The sequence below is a fragment of the Melospiza melodia genome, chromosome 12 (assembly GCF_035770615.1).
Source record: "Melospiza melodia melodia isolate bMelMel2 chromosome 12, bMelMel2.pri, whole genome shotgun sequence".
NCBI lineage: Eukaryota > Metazoa > Chordata > Aves > Passeriformes > Passerellidae > Melospiza > Melospiza melodia.
Genome location: NC_086205.1, coordinates 13,993,073 through 14,006,344, shown reverse-complemented (window position 1 = coordinate 14,006,344; position 13,272 = coordinate 13,993,073). Strand labels below are relative to the sequence as shown.

Genomic DNA, 13,272 nt, shown 5'->3' with positions numbered 1-13,272 from the left:
TGATTCTCTGGGTTTCCATATATATGTTAGAAGAGAGAAAATAAAACTCAGAGAATTTATTCTAGACAAAAGCAGTCCTCCAGTATTATGTGCCTTCAAAATAAGGAGGAGAAGCAGTGTCTAAAGGCAAGAGAAGCAAGAAACAGGGAGAAAGTGTATTTATTTCTAGGCCTAAATGGAAAAAAGGTGAAACAAATGTATTAAAATAGTTTTAAATTATCATTATGTAGCATATAATTTCTTGAGAAATTCAACTTGTGTTTCAACACATTGATTTTTACTTCAGATTTTAAAGTAGCATTCAAAATGGAAATGTTTTATTTTTTGCAAAAATGTCCCTGCAGCCAGGATTACAGTGAGCTTGTTGGGCAGTGTTGGCTCCAGAGTGCCAGAGTTGCAAGAAAAGCTGGGCATCACCAGACTGCCTATAATGCTCTGCTGAATGCTGGGGAATCAACCCTCTCAGAACTTTATGTAGAAAGAGCAAAGTGGCTCTGGTCCAAGGTAAGGAAAACAAAAATGGAATTTCGTTTTCTACCTGCAAGAAAATAATATTTTTAATTTTCTTCAAGAAAAAAAGGCACACAATCAGCATATGTAAAACAAGATATGTCAGTTGGGACTATCAGCACATTGCAGCTGATCTCCAGGTGCTGGTCAGCCCTGTTCTGTATCCACTGACCTTCCTGGCACCCTTGTATAACACTGGTGGATTACCTGGCAAATTTACATTCTTTTAATAGTACACCTCTTCTTAATTTGCATCCTTTTAACTAATAGCAGCAAGTAGGCAGCAAACATGATAGAAATTATTGTGGTACACCTAAAGGCACAACAATGCTGAGATAACATGGAATACAAGAAGCATTTGAAGTTAGTAATATTCAGTTACCACAGCCAGAATGGCCTAGAAGACATTTGGGGACACAGCTTTGCCTTAAAGCAACTCTTAAAGGGAAGTTTTGCATCTCTCTTATTTCAAGTATATAAAATGTTTTCTGTCTTTCCCATAGGGTGAAGTTCATGAAGCACTAATTGTTCTCCAGAAAGGAGTTGAGTTGTGCTTCCCTGAAAATAAAGCACCCTGCAGTAGCAAAAATCAGCTCATCCATGGTCGGGCAATGCTGCTGGTGGGCAGATTTATGGAAGAAACTGCTAACTTTGAAAGCAATGCAGTCATGAAAAAGTATAAGGTAATCTGGAATACTGCCGTTAACAAGGCAGGAGCTTTGAATGATAATGTATTCCTTAAGTAAGCTGCTGTTCTGCTCCTCATAGTGTCACCCAAGTATAACATAGATGGGATTAAACAGTGCATCCATTGTAGCAGGGAAGCAATTCTTCTTGTTAGGATTTACCTGTCTTAACTAGGTTTAATGTAACACATGAGTACAGGGAAGACTGCAGTTCATATAATTCTTTTTAAATAAACAAGTTACAGAAGTATGGCTTTTTTCTCATGCTTGCACAGATTAGAATTCCTCACTAAAATGGACTACTCCAAGTACTCAGAGTTGACTTGGTGATCCATTGCACTACTCTTCAGTGTTATTTCTCTCTCTGGTGGTGACTTGTAAGTGTGATTTAAATGTGCTTCCAGTCTCTGAAGAACTAGGAAAAGGGACAACTGGTATGATCTTCTTAAACAAAACAGCACTGCATACTTCATCTTGTGATACCTGTGAAACACTTTTTGGCATTGATTAATATTGCCTTCTAAAACAGTAGGAGCTGCAGATGTTTATGCTTCCTTAAAAGCAGCATGTCTCCTGTCCAAGTTTTGGTATTTGATACTGCTAAGAGTTACTGCTGTCTTACTAGATAACATACATCTGTAAAAGTAATTTAGGGGAAAATGTAAATGTATCATACTCAAATGAAGGTTGAAATAATGTAAACAAATGAAATTTCAGTGGATTCTATGAAAACACTAACACTCAGTAGTCTCTGCTAAGTATTGGCACAGGAAAGAAGCCAGTGTTATTAGATAAGGGAAGTCCCTCTCACCAATTATTTCTTTTCTAATACATGTCACACAATTTTTTGTTTTTCTTTCAAACATCATGATTTAGAAGGAAAAGAGAAATGTGAAAAATATGGAATCATAGATTCATTAAGGTCAGGAAGATGATAGAGTCCAACTGTTAACATCACACTGTTTCACTTTTCACAAAGCTCTGAGAAACCCAGTACTGAGTTATTAGGATCAGGAACCTGATTTTAAAGAAAGTATGATCTTTCCTAGTTCAGGAATCCCTTATCATGAATTGTCTGTCTTCAAAACCTAGATGTATTTTGAAAATGGACTTCTGGTTTGTAGAGGCAATTATCTTGAGGCAAAATTAGAATTTTGGAGTTACAGGGTTAACAATTAATAACTATTGTGTACATACTATGGACAACATAACTAATACAAGATTGTTTCTTGAAAAGATTTATTTTTATTTATTATTTTTAAGTTAGCATCCTCTCAGAAGTAATTGTCTCATTTTGATGTTGCAGGATGTTACAGTTTTCTTACCAGAATGGGAAGATGGACATTTTTATCTTGCAAAATACTATGATAAATTAATGCCGATGGTAACTGACAACAAGATGGAAAAACAAGGAGATCTGATTAGATACATAGTTCATCACTTTGGGAGGTTAGAGGGGAACTTGGCTTGCTTTCTGTAAAAGGATGACAATTATCCTGGGGAAAAAAGCATTTCTGTAGGAATATATTGTCTTTCACCAATTCAGACAGACTCCAATTTTTCTGCATGATTGTAAAACAAAGTACTACATCCTTCCTTTTTGTTTCATACATAATTAATTTTACTTCTGACCAACCAATTGTGTCTTTTGTCAGAAAGTTAATTATTTAATCTGTGGTTTTGAGTAATAAAAAAAAACCCCTTTGTATATTTTTTGGTTGTTGCAGATGCATTAAAATGCTGACATCAATTTCTAAAATTAGAATGGAATATTAAACAAATGAGAATGTAAAATTTGTATTACTTCTAATATGTATCATTCTTTGATTTAAACATTTAATCACAGGTCTCTACAGTATGGAAACCAATTCATTTATCAGTCAATGCCAAGAATGCTGTCTTTATGGCTGGACTTTGGAGCAAAAGCATATGAATGTGATAAAGGTAGAACATTTTTTCCCAGTACATAGTTCCCATGTCATTCTTTTGAATAGATGATTGAAAGAACGGTGAAGTAGATTTACAGTTTTTTGTTTAGATTTACTGCCTGAGGTTATATGGAAACAAGAAAGTACTACTATTCTTGTAAAATACAGGATGTTAATATGCAGGAGAGTATTAATTATTTTAATTAAATATTCCAGAATTTTTCTCAAGTATATAGTGAGACAACATTGTTCCTTGGGTAACTTAAGGCATTAGATAAAGGGAAAATCGTTGCATGCCCCTGGTCACCACTTTTAAGCTGCCTCATGAGTGGTTAGTAATAGTGTTGTATGCACTTGCTACAGTGAAGTGTTAGGCCTTGGAGGTTTTTTTTCAATTTGTTTTTGTTCCAGTCTTTGAAGGAATTTTTCTGAAATTTTCCACCTCATTTTACTGTAACAAAAGGAAAAAAAAATCTTTTAGGCAGCAGCATGAAGGCATGAGAAACTAACACTACAGATGCACTTTGGGTGGGAGATTCTGGTACAAATGAAAATTGCAAATACTGCTTGCAGGTGTGGAGTGAAGCAGACAGGTGTGCTCCTTGATCTTGTCCTCATTCTACACACTTAGGTCCACTGTTGGCTGCAGGCACATCAGATCCTGCACTCTGTGTGAAACTCAAGGTGGCTCCTCAGGGACAGGGGTGGAGATAGGAGCAGATGTACTAATTTCATCCCATGGAAAGACTTTCTTCATTTCCTCTCCACTAAAGAACATTGGAATCCTTTAAAAAGGCAAATACATGAAGTGGTTTTAGCCTGTTCTATGCCACTGTATCATTTTAGAGAAGTCATTTTGGGGGTGTGAGGAGATTTAATTTCCTGGTATTCTGCTTAGTTAAATAGCGTATGTATTCAGTCACTGTATGCTGTGTTAAAAAGAATTTTACAGTTGGAACTTTTTAGTTGCCTTCAATTTTTTTTTGGCTCATGAAATTGCCAACAAAATATTATTCTCTAGCCTTGATTTAAATGACTTTCCATTTCCAGTGGGAGAACCAGGAATATGGTCTTTTCGTTTTTCAGCAGGTCGTTCAGAACGTGTTCAAATGAAAAATGATCTGGCTAAAATAAACAAGGTGATTACAGAGCACACAAATCACCTGGCACCTTACCAGTTCCTGACAGCCTTCTCTCAGCTCATCTCCCGAATCTGCCATTCTCATGATGAAGTCTTTGCAGTTCTGATGGTGATTGTTGCTAAGGTGTTCTTAGCCTATCCTCAGCAAGCAATGTGGATGATGACTGCTGTGTCCAAGGTACCTTGATATGTATAGCTACACCTTTATTGAGTTCACAAAACTGTTTTTCTCAGAAATGTAAATATAACCCATTTTACTCTAAGCTGATAAGAAGGATTTGAGAGGCTCATTTGTTATGATACAGTGTTGTAGAAGAGGATATCAGTGCCATCAGTGCAAATTATTTTATTGCAGTCTTAATTCAGATATTACATTTTAAATGTTCCAAATTGGAATGCTAATATGCATCCAAACTTGTATGGTGAATTAGGAAAGGAAATTTGAATAACAAATAGCCGATGAATTGTGTAGTTATGGGCAACAGATTTTGTTGCATTTACAAATTGTGTTACAGTACTTTCAGTCCTATAATCAAAGAATCAACTTAGTAGATAGCTGTAATTACAAGTAATTACTTAGCAATAAGGTCATTCCAAAGCAGACTGGGAAGTGGGCTGCATACTGTTTCTTGAGGATGGTGAAATAACATTCAGGATACACTGACATATTCTTGAATATTGGCCTTTATGTTGTATGACTCCCAAGAATGGTTTCAGAAGTAACTCTCACACACCCAACAGTACCACTTCAGCTTTTCAATTGGAACTTTTCAATTTCAATCCTTTTCCAGACATTAAATATGATAAGCAATATGGAAAGAATAATAATTACTGGGGGGGGATTCTTCAAATCTTTGTTTAATAAATTTTAACTTTGCTTTTTTTTCAGTCCTCTTACCCTATGAGAGTCAATAGATGTAAGGAAATTCTAAACAAAGCTATTCACATGAAGGAATCTTTAGCAAAATTTGTTGGAGATGCCACACGCCTTACAGACAAGCTGCTGGAACTGTGCAACAAACCGGTACCCACAGAAACAAACAAATGGCTGCATGTTGGGGGATTAGTCAAGAATGTCATGCAAAAGCTGCTTCTGATTGCTTTAATTAGCCAATTCATAATAATATAATTTATTACATGGATAATAATATATCAATAATAATCATTATTCATTCATAATGTTACTGTAGTTTAGCAGAAGCACTAAATTGTAAAACATTTAAAATAGCTCTAAATCAAATACACTGTAAAATCTTTCAGTACATAATGGCTTGTTTAACAGTGCATGGACTTCACATTGTTTTGTACTTTCACATATCATTCATGCCCATTAATTTTCAGGGTTTTATTGTAAAAATACGGTGGTTGTACTTTTATGAACAAATCAACTTGATAATGAAGGTAGAACTAAATGAATTCTTTCATTATTCTGTATTTATATTCAAAGTGAAAAATATCTGTCATATCAGCCAGATATACTTACTACTTGATTATTTAATTTGAAATGTAGCTTGCTGTTCTTATTACAATCAGCATTTATTATTCTAGTCCATTTATTAGTTAATATGAAAGAGCAGTATTATTTTAAGTGTTTGTTAACTTTAAAGGTTATTTCTAACTTTGGTCATCTTTTTTTCCAAGGTTGATGGAAACAACTCAACATTAAGCATGAGTATTCATTTCAAAACACTGAAAAGATTAGTAGAAGAGCACACCTTCAGTGAAATTCTCATTCCCTTGCAATCTGTAATGATACCAACTCTTCCCTCAATTCCTGGTACCCATGCTAACCATGACCCTTTCCCTGGCTGCTGGGCCTACATCGCAGGCTTTGATGATGCGGTAAGGCTCTAATTGTCACCTGCTTTTTCACTTCATGTTCAACAAACACAGCTGCAAATGCATCTCTGTTCTCTAGAAATGGGAGGAGGAAGTAGGAAATTCCATAATTACTTCTGTGGAAGCTGAGCTGAGTGGCTTCTGCCACAGCAGCCTGAGGGAACTGTGGCCCCTTGGCATCAGATAAAGATTTGGTCTGAGGTTAATGTGCTGCAGCACCATGGAAGTGCTAACACAGTTGGTTGCAGTGGCTTATTACAGTTACACACTTTATTTTGGATAATCTGGTACAGATGTTACTTAAGAAGTTCTTTTTTCTTTAGGTGGAAATTCTTGCCTCGCTTCAAAAGCCAAAAAAGATCACCTTGAAAGGTTCAGATGGGAAATCCTACATTATGATGTGCAAGCCAAAAGATGATCTGAGAAAAGACTGTCGGCTGATGGAATTCAACTCCCTTATTAATAAGGTTTGATGAATGAGACAATCAGGTGCATTACACTTACTGACCAGAACAGAACAGTGAGCTAACAAAAAATCCAATTTAGCTTTAGCAAAAAAACCAGTAGCAATTGATGCTGTATGACTTCTAACAGGCTTGTGAAAACAATAACAAATTACAATATACAGGACAGGTTATTTACAATAAATAAGTATCTGCAGACTTTCTGCTGTCAAGCTCAGCATTTCTTGTTTAGTAATTTCTAATATATTTTATAAAACACAGGTAAATTAATTTTTTCATACTAAAGTGTCGCCATACCTCTTATTTTAGTTCTGTTTTGCTTTTCAGCAATATGCTTAAGGTTAAGGTACCATGTCCTCTGTGCAGTTAAAGCAAATGACAGCACCTCTGAAACACTGAAAGATTTATTTCAAATATTGCTTTTAAGAGATTTAAGTCATGTACAAGTTATACAATTTGACTATTTTATTGCAAAATCCTTTTTTTTTAAATTTACTTTGGTGAACAGATGCACATTTTGCTTTCATTTGACCTACTGGAGACTGTGAAGCTTAGATTTGTAAATTCTAGATTGTGTGATTAGAAAGTAGTTATAGATAGAATGTAAATGCTATAGATCCATTTTGATCCTATCTGTGTTCAGTGTTAATCTCATTTTCCTTTTGTGAATAGTGCTTAAGAAAAGATGCAGAGTCCCGTAGGCGAGAGCTCCACATCCGCACCTACGCAGTGATTCCATTAAATGATGAATGTGGCATAATTGAGTGGGTGAATAACACTGCTGGTCTAAGAAATATCCTGATAAAACTTTATAAGGAAAAAGGTAAAGAAATATACTAGAATATAGTAAAAGTTTTTAGATATTTTTAATGGGCTTGTATCTTTTTAAGGAAATGAAGCAAATGGCAGGAGTCAGGCTAAATTCTAGGAAGATGTAGTCACATGTATTTTTATCTATCAGCAATGTATTATTATTCATATGTGTGGTAGACTTTTGCTCTTAAATGGAAGAGAGCTGGAGCTTGGAATGAACAAGTTCCTTACAAGTACTGATACCACAGGCATCTTAATACTTTCCTTCATACAGTGATGTAAATTGTTTCAGCAGCATGGGGATGTGCAGCACTGAATAATAAAAAATACTTGAACTTTTTCTCTAGATTTGATTTGCTATTTTTCATTTTTGTTACATTTATGTGAGATAATTAATATACAATTGAATCAAGGTTAGGAATACAGCAGCTTTACAGAGAAAATATCAGGTTTCTTTTGAATTTCTTGTTAACAAAGCAGCTTTCTGATCAGTGCAATAGAAGTTTGAGGAAAAACTTCCCTGTACCCCACAACCAACATGGTTTATAGATTATTTTTCATTTGATCATTTATTTCAACTTTACAGAGACATGTATTTTCTTTAAATTACCATATTGTAATAGTACATGTAAGGTTTTGTATTTGGGGATTTCTTCTCCCTAACTGAGGAATTGTGTTGCAGGTATCTATATGACTGGGAAAGAACTGCGGCAGCACATGCTTCCCAAGTCAGCACCTTTGGCTGAAAAGCTGAAAATGTTCAAAGAGGTCCTTCTGCCTCGTCACCCTCCTCTCTTTCATGAATGGTTTCTTAGAACATTTCCTGACCCTACTTCATGGTGAGTGACTGGGTTGGATCAGCTCAAGAACATTCAGTTTGTGTATTTCCCTAAGAGTTAATGGCAGCCCAGGATGAGGCCAGCAAGGTGAGCAGTGCCTCAGAGCTGCCTGCTGTGTCTCCCAGGTACAACAGCAGGTCAGCCTACTGCCGCTCCGTTGCCGTCATGTCCATGGTGGGCTACATCCTGGGGCTGGGCGACCGCCACGGCGAGAACATCTTGTTTGACTCCTTCACTGGGGAGTGTGTGCACGTGGATTTCAACTGCCTTTTCAACAAGGTGAGAAATGCCACTTGCTGAATGTGCTCTGTGTATTATATGCATCTAAGTTATAAATTTCTGCTGTCTCAAGGTTTTTTTCAAGTTTTTACTTTAACATATCCATTGTGTTCTTTGTCTCACTTTGTCTTTTATTTATATCCCAAAAAAGCCTGGGATGTGATAGTTCTGTGTGCTGCATTCGATGAAAACCACCTTTTTGATTTAGCCAGTATCTGATAACCTGATGTGGATACAGCCCAAATCACTGTTCATATTTTGTGATTCTCCTCTCTCCACTATCACCCTCCAAACAAAACTGTAATTGCTACATTCAGAATTCTGCTGCCGTGGAGAATTTCTTGAATGGTTCTCTCTCACACAAATTCAGCAGAAAAATTTCAACAGTTCTGTAAAATAAATAGCAGAAATTGTGGCCAGATTGGGATTTGGAGATTTGGTGTTCCAGTTGAAAGATATTTTTGGTGTGGGACATGTGGCCTTTTTAATTCTGATACATGAAGTAGTAATATTGTTAGGTTATTTCTTCTGGTTTCTTTTTAGTAAGTCTAAATTGTCCTATATAACAATTTTTAAAATGTTTTTAAGCTAACTTGCATATTATAAAAGAAAAGTTAGCATTTTGCAATCAGACTACAGAGCATAAATATATATTTAAGAACGAAATTTTATACCCTGTATTAGTGTGTTCAAACAGGGAAAAAGAGGTTGTTTGGACAATGTTATCTTTTACTCATTGTAAGTTCCCCTTATCTGAGTAGGACTGTGAGCTGAGCAAACATCTCTTGCTAGCTCAGAAATTGCTACTGACAAAGATGGAAAAAGGAAGAAAAAAGCTAAAGCCAATGCAATTGTTACTCTTTAATACTGCTTAAAACACTTAGGGCATCTCTTTTTTCCCCAATGTAAAGGGAGAAACTTTTGAAGTTCCGGAGATTGTTCCTTTCCGCCTCACCCACAACATGGTTAACGGCATGGGCCCCATGGGCACGGAGGGGCTGTTCCGCAGAGCCTGTGAGGTCACCCTGAGGCTGATGCGAGATCAGAGGGAGCCTCTGATGAGGTATGGCCGCTGCTTTTGTGCAAACTCCTCAGAGCTGTCTGTAGTGTAAATGTGTGCAACAGTCACTGCTGGGGAATGTGCCAGTTCCAGCATGGGCCTGTCCTGCAGCTCACTCTTACCATGGCATGGAGCTCAATATAAAGCAGTAGAAATATTCAGCACTAACTACAGGCTCCTGACAGTGTTTGTGTTTTGAAAATTAAATGTATTTTATGTATCATATCCTTTTCTATTTTTTTTATTTATTTAGTGTCTTAAAGACTTTTCTCCATGATCCTCTTGTGGAATGGAGTAAGCCTGTTAAAGGGAATACAAAAGCCCAGGTGAATGAAACTGGAGAAGTTGTCAATGAAAAGGTGAGTTTAAAACAAACACAACCTAAAGTATTCAAACATCAAATATCCATTATTGTTACAAATTACATATTTCCTAATTGAAACTTCATCTTTTTTTTTTCTTCCATTTAAAAATTTCTCTGGTTGTTCTTTATCTCTCTGTTCATAATTTTTATCTATAAAGAGATTCTTTTAAACTGATAAAAAATGTAATTTATCTACTAAAGAACCAAACAAAAAAGACTGTAATTCTCTTGTTGGTATTAGTAAATCAAGGACAACATCAGCAGAAGCAATGGATCTTGTTACCCCTCATTGCAGAGTCCTCCAGATTTACAGTGATGGTGACATCTGGAGTCTTTTCCATGTGTATTTTTATGCTTTTCCTGAGTGGACGTTTATTATTGAATAAATATGTGCCTTGGTACATATAAATAATTATGTGATTAAAATTAAGATTTCATACTGTTTCTTTATTAGCTGCTGCTGAAGACTGTATTATTGATCCAAAGTATAGCTTAATTTTTATTATCTTCCCTCTATGCAAAATTTCTGATTTGTCCCTTTCTATTTTTTTAAGGACTATTTAATGAAAATAAATGTCTAATAGCAGGCAATACTTAGGGAGCACTGACAAACACAACAGCTAAGATAAGGAAAAACTACATCATTGAAACTGTATGACAACAAAGAACTTGCCTGGTCTATTTTAGCACAGAAAATCTCCTGGTCTTCAAACAGTTACTAACCAGTCTGCATTCTTTTACAAGAATTTTTTTTTACAAGACCACCCACATAATTGTATATGTTAACTGCTTTTTCTGGAGGAGTGCCAATGTTATGCTTGAGCTTTAAAAGCAAATGTGTGAGTGTAATTGGTATGAACTAGCAACTCCAGTGGGCCTTGGAACAGCTCATTTTGAGATGCTCAAATTTTAACCTAAATTTTCCAGACTTAAATTTTAACCAGCATTCCAGGAACAAGGCTAGGAAAATGTTGCATTTATTTGAAATTATTTGTATGCAATAAAGCTTTCTAACAATTCCCAAATATAAAGATATAGCTCTTTCAGTCTCCTTTGGTAACTTTAAACTGTAAAAATGTAAGGCAAAAGTTATAGCTTGACCAATAATATATTCATTCTGGAGAATTGTTCATAAAAGTGAGTAACCTTTGTTTTCAGTGTAGCTGGTATAGGCATCTGGATTTTGTATTAAATTATAATATGATTTCAAACACATCCTAAGAAATACTGGTTTTATTTTGAGAAGTGGAAGTTCATGAATAGTACAATTTTTTTTTTCTTCCTTCCAGGCCAAAACCCATGTCCTTGATATAGAGCAACGGCTGCAAGGTGTCATTAAGACTAGGAACAGAATCAAAGGATTACCTTTATCTATTGAAGGGCATGTTCACTACCTCATTCAAGAAGCAAGTGATGACAACCTGCTCTGCCAGATGTACATGGGCTGGGCTCCATATATGTGATATTTGTTCCCTTTGGGATGGTACCATCCACAAGTGATGAAGCTATAATATTGTTGGGAAGCAATCAGCCAGTGGTACCTGGTTACTTCTGTTGATTTTTGGCTGCAAGGTTTATGGTCTTCCAAAATCTGTGTAAAATGTACAGTGCCCTTGCAAGGATGCTATGAATGCAGATGTGTAAGGTGCAAGGACTTACCTTTTGAACACACACAGAAGGCAGTACATAAGAACTGCTTAAAAATTAGACTATGCAAGGCTCTGACTATATGAAAGATTTTCATCATGTTGACAGATGCACTATAAAGTACTGTATATTTTTGTAAACACATTTCTCATTTGGTTTAGATTAGAAAATAAAACAATGACGTTTAATACTGATAGGATGTAAAGTGGTTATTTCAGCTTTTGTACTCATATACAGAAGGGCTTTCTAAAAATTATTAATATTTCTTTCCAGCAGTAGACTCTTCTTCAGCTTTCTTCCATGTTGCCTGGTTATCTCTAGGAAAGCTTCTGGGATCTTAAATCTTAGCATGAATAAACTGGTAAAGTTGTTTCCATGTTCTGAACCTGTTTCCTTAGCCCTTGAGTGCTAAAAAACCTCCTGAAGGACAAGGCACAAAGCTGGGAGATGGAGGGACCCTGTCAGTGTGGCTGTGAGGCCAGGCCAGCCGGCAGGTGGTTGGAGCTGTGACTGTAACATCCCTGGAGGCTCCTGAGAGCCTTGCTCTGCCCCTCTTCCTCCCCTGGAACAAGCACAGCTCTAGGGGTGTTTTTCTGACTCCATTTCAGAAAAGGTGTTTTAGCACAGGGGGTAGACTAAAATATGGTTGAAAGGCAAATGCTGTCTTACATAAGTGCTTGCTTTCTAGGCATTCAAATTGTAGGGAAATGAAGGGTGGGGGGAAATAGGGAAAAATTATACCCTTTTAACCTACAGTAGGCTATCATTAGAATTTTTGTACAGTGGTTTTGTTTCTGCTATTCTGAGAGACAAAGAGTGCTGTTAGGTTTTGAACATAGGCTCACACAGTGGTGTGACACTCGCCTGTTTTTTCTCTTCAGCTGAAATCCAGAGGTTTGGGAAAGTAAAATAATAGGTTTGCAACCGCTTCTAGGGCGTTTGTTTCTCTGTCTATCTACTGGGTAATCTAGAAATGTCACTGTCCCATAAACGTGACGAGTTTTCCTGGTAAAATACTTGGAACATACAGTGATCTTTTCCGGTGTTGTGTTTGAGTGCTGACGTTGTTTTTCCCAGTTTTTATCAGTTTATGGGAGCGCAGAGAGCCGCCCGGGGAGCTGTTGCAGCGGGCGTTGTCACCGCGCGGGGAGCAAGCTGCTCCCCGGGGCGGGGGGACGGGGCCCGGGCTGGGGCAGGGCACGGGGGTCCCGCGTGTTCGCCGCCCTCCAGGCCCTGCGTGCCGCCAGCGGCGGTGAGGCAGCCGAGGGGTGGGAGCCGGCCCGGGCCCGCCCCGCTCCCGCCCCGCTCCCGCCCCGCCGCGGCCGGGCCCGCCCCGCTCCGGCGCCGCTCTGTGCCCGCTCGCTGTCGGTGGTGCGGGCGCTCGGCCGCTGTCAGTGCGGCGCGCCGGAAGGAGGGCGGAGCGCGGCCCGCGGTGTTTGGTTCCGGCGGGGCTCTGAGGGCGGCGGGGAGCTGTGGCCATGGGGGTCCCCAAGTTCTACCGGTGGATCTCGGAGCGGTACCCCTGCCTCAGCCAGGTGCTGAAGGAGCATCAGGTGAGCTGGGGCCGGAGCGGCGCTGCCTGACACCGGCCGGCCCCGGGGGGTCCTGCCCCGGCCCCTCGGCGGGATGAGGGAGGGGGGCGAGCGGCCGGGCCTCGTCCCCGGCCGGCCCTGCGGGACCGAGTCCCGGCCCAGGCCGGCTC

At 38.3% G+C, this 13,272-nt stretch overlaps 2 protein-coding genes across 13 annotated transcripts in view; both read left to right on the top strand.

Annotated features, from left to right (window-relative positions):
• Nucleotides 1-11,764, top strand: part of ATR (ATR serine/threonine kinase) — a 38,866-nt gene extending 27,102 nt beyond the window's left edge. For 2 of the 3 annotated variants that reach the window (XM_063166906.1, XM_063166909.1), the window contains 14 exons: nt 345-504; nt 1,014-1,193; nt 2,503-2,645; nt 3,043-3,140; nt 4,211-4,443; nt 5,155-5,289; nt 5,907-6,107; nt 6,428-6,571; nt 7,241-7,391; nt 8,064-8,220; nt 8,346-8,499; nt 9,411-9,562; nt 9,813-9,918; nt 11,213-11,764. In XM_063166906.1, the coding sequence (XP_063022976.1) occupies nt 345-504; nt 1,014-1,193; nt 2,503-2,645; nt 3,043-3,140; nt 4,211-4,443; nt 5,155-5,289; nt 5,907-6,107; nt 6,428-6,571; nt 7,241-7,391; nt 8,064-8,220; nt 8,346-8,499; nt 9,411-9,562; nt 9,813-9,918; nt 11,213-11,386 (2,188 nt within the window). In that variant the 3' untranslated portion in view covers nt 11,387-11,764. The remainder of the gene's footprint in view (nt 1-344; nt 505-1,013; nt 1,194-2,502; nt 2,646-3,042; nt 3,141-4,210; nt 4,444-5,154; nt 5,290-5,906; nt 6,108-6,427; nt 6,572-7,240; nt 7,392-8,063; nt 8,221-8,345; nt 8,500-9,410; nt 9,563-9,812; nt 9,919-11,212) is intronic. The other variant, XM_063166908.1, reaches the window with a different exon arrangement.
• Nucleotides 11,765-12,984: 1,220 nt separating this feature from the next.
• The window catches only part of XRN1 (5'-3' exoribonuclease 1), a 39,255-nt gene continuing 38,967 nt past the window's right edge, over nt 12,985-13,272 (top strand). For all 10 annotated transcript variants that reach the window (XR_010029175.1, XR_010029174.1, XR_010029173.1 and 7 more), the window contains exon 1: nt 12,985-13,123. Coding sequence is in view for 4 of the 10 variants with exons in the window: in XM_063166904.1 (XP_063022974.1) it covers nt 13,049-13,123 (75 nt within the window). In the remaining 6 variants the exon portion in view is untranslated. The remainder of the gene's footprint in view (nt 13,124-13,272) is intronic.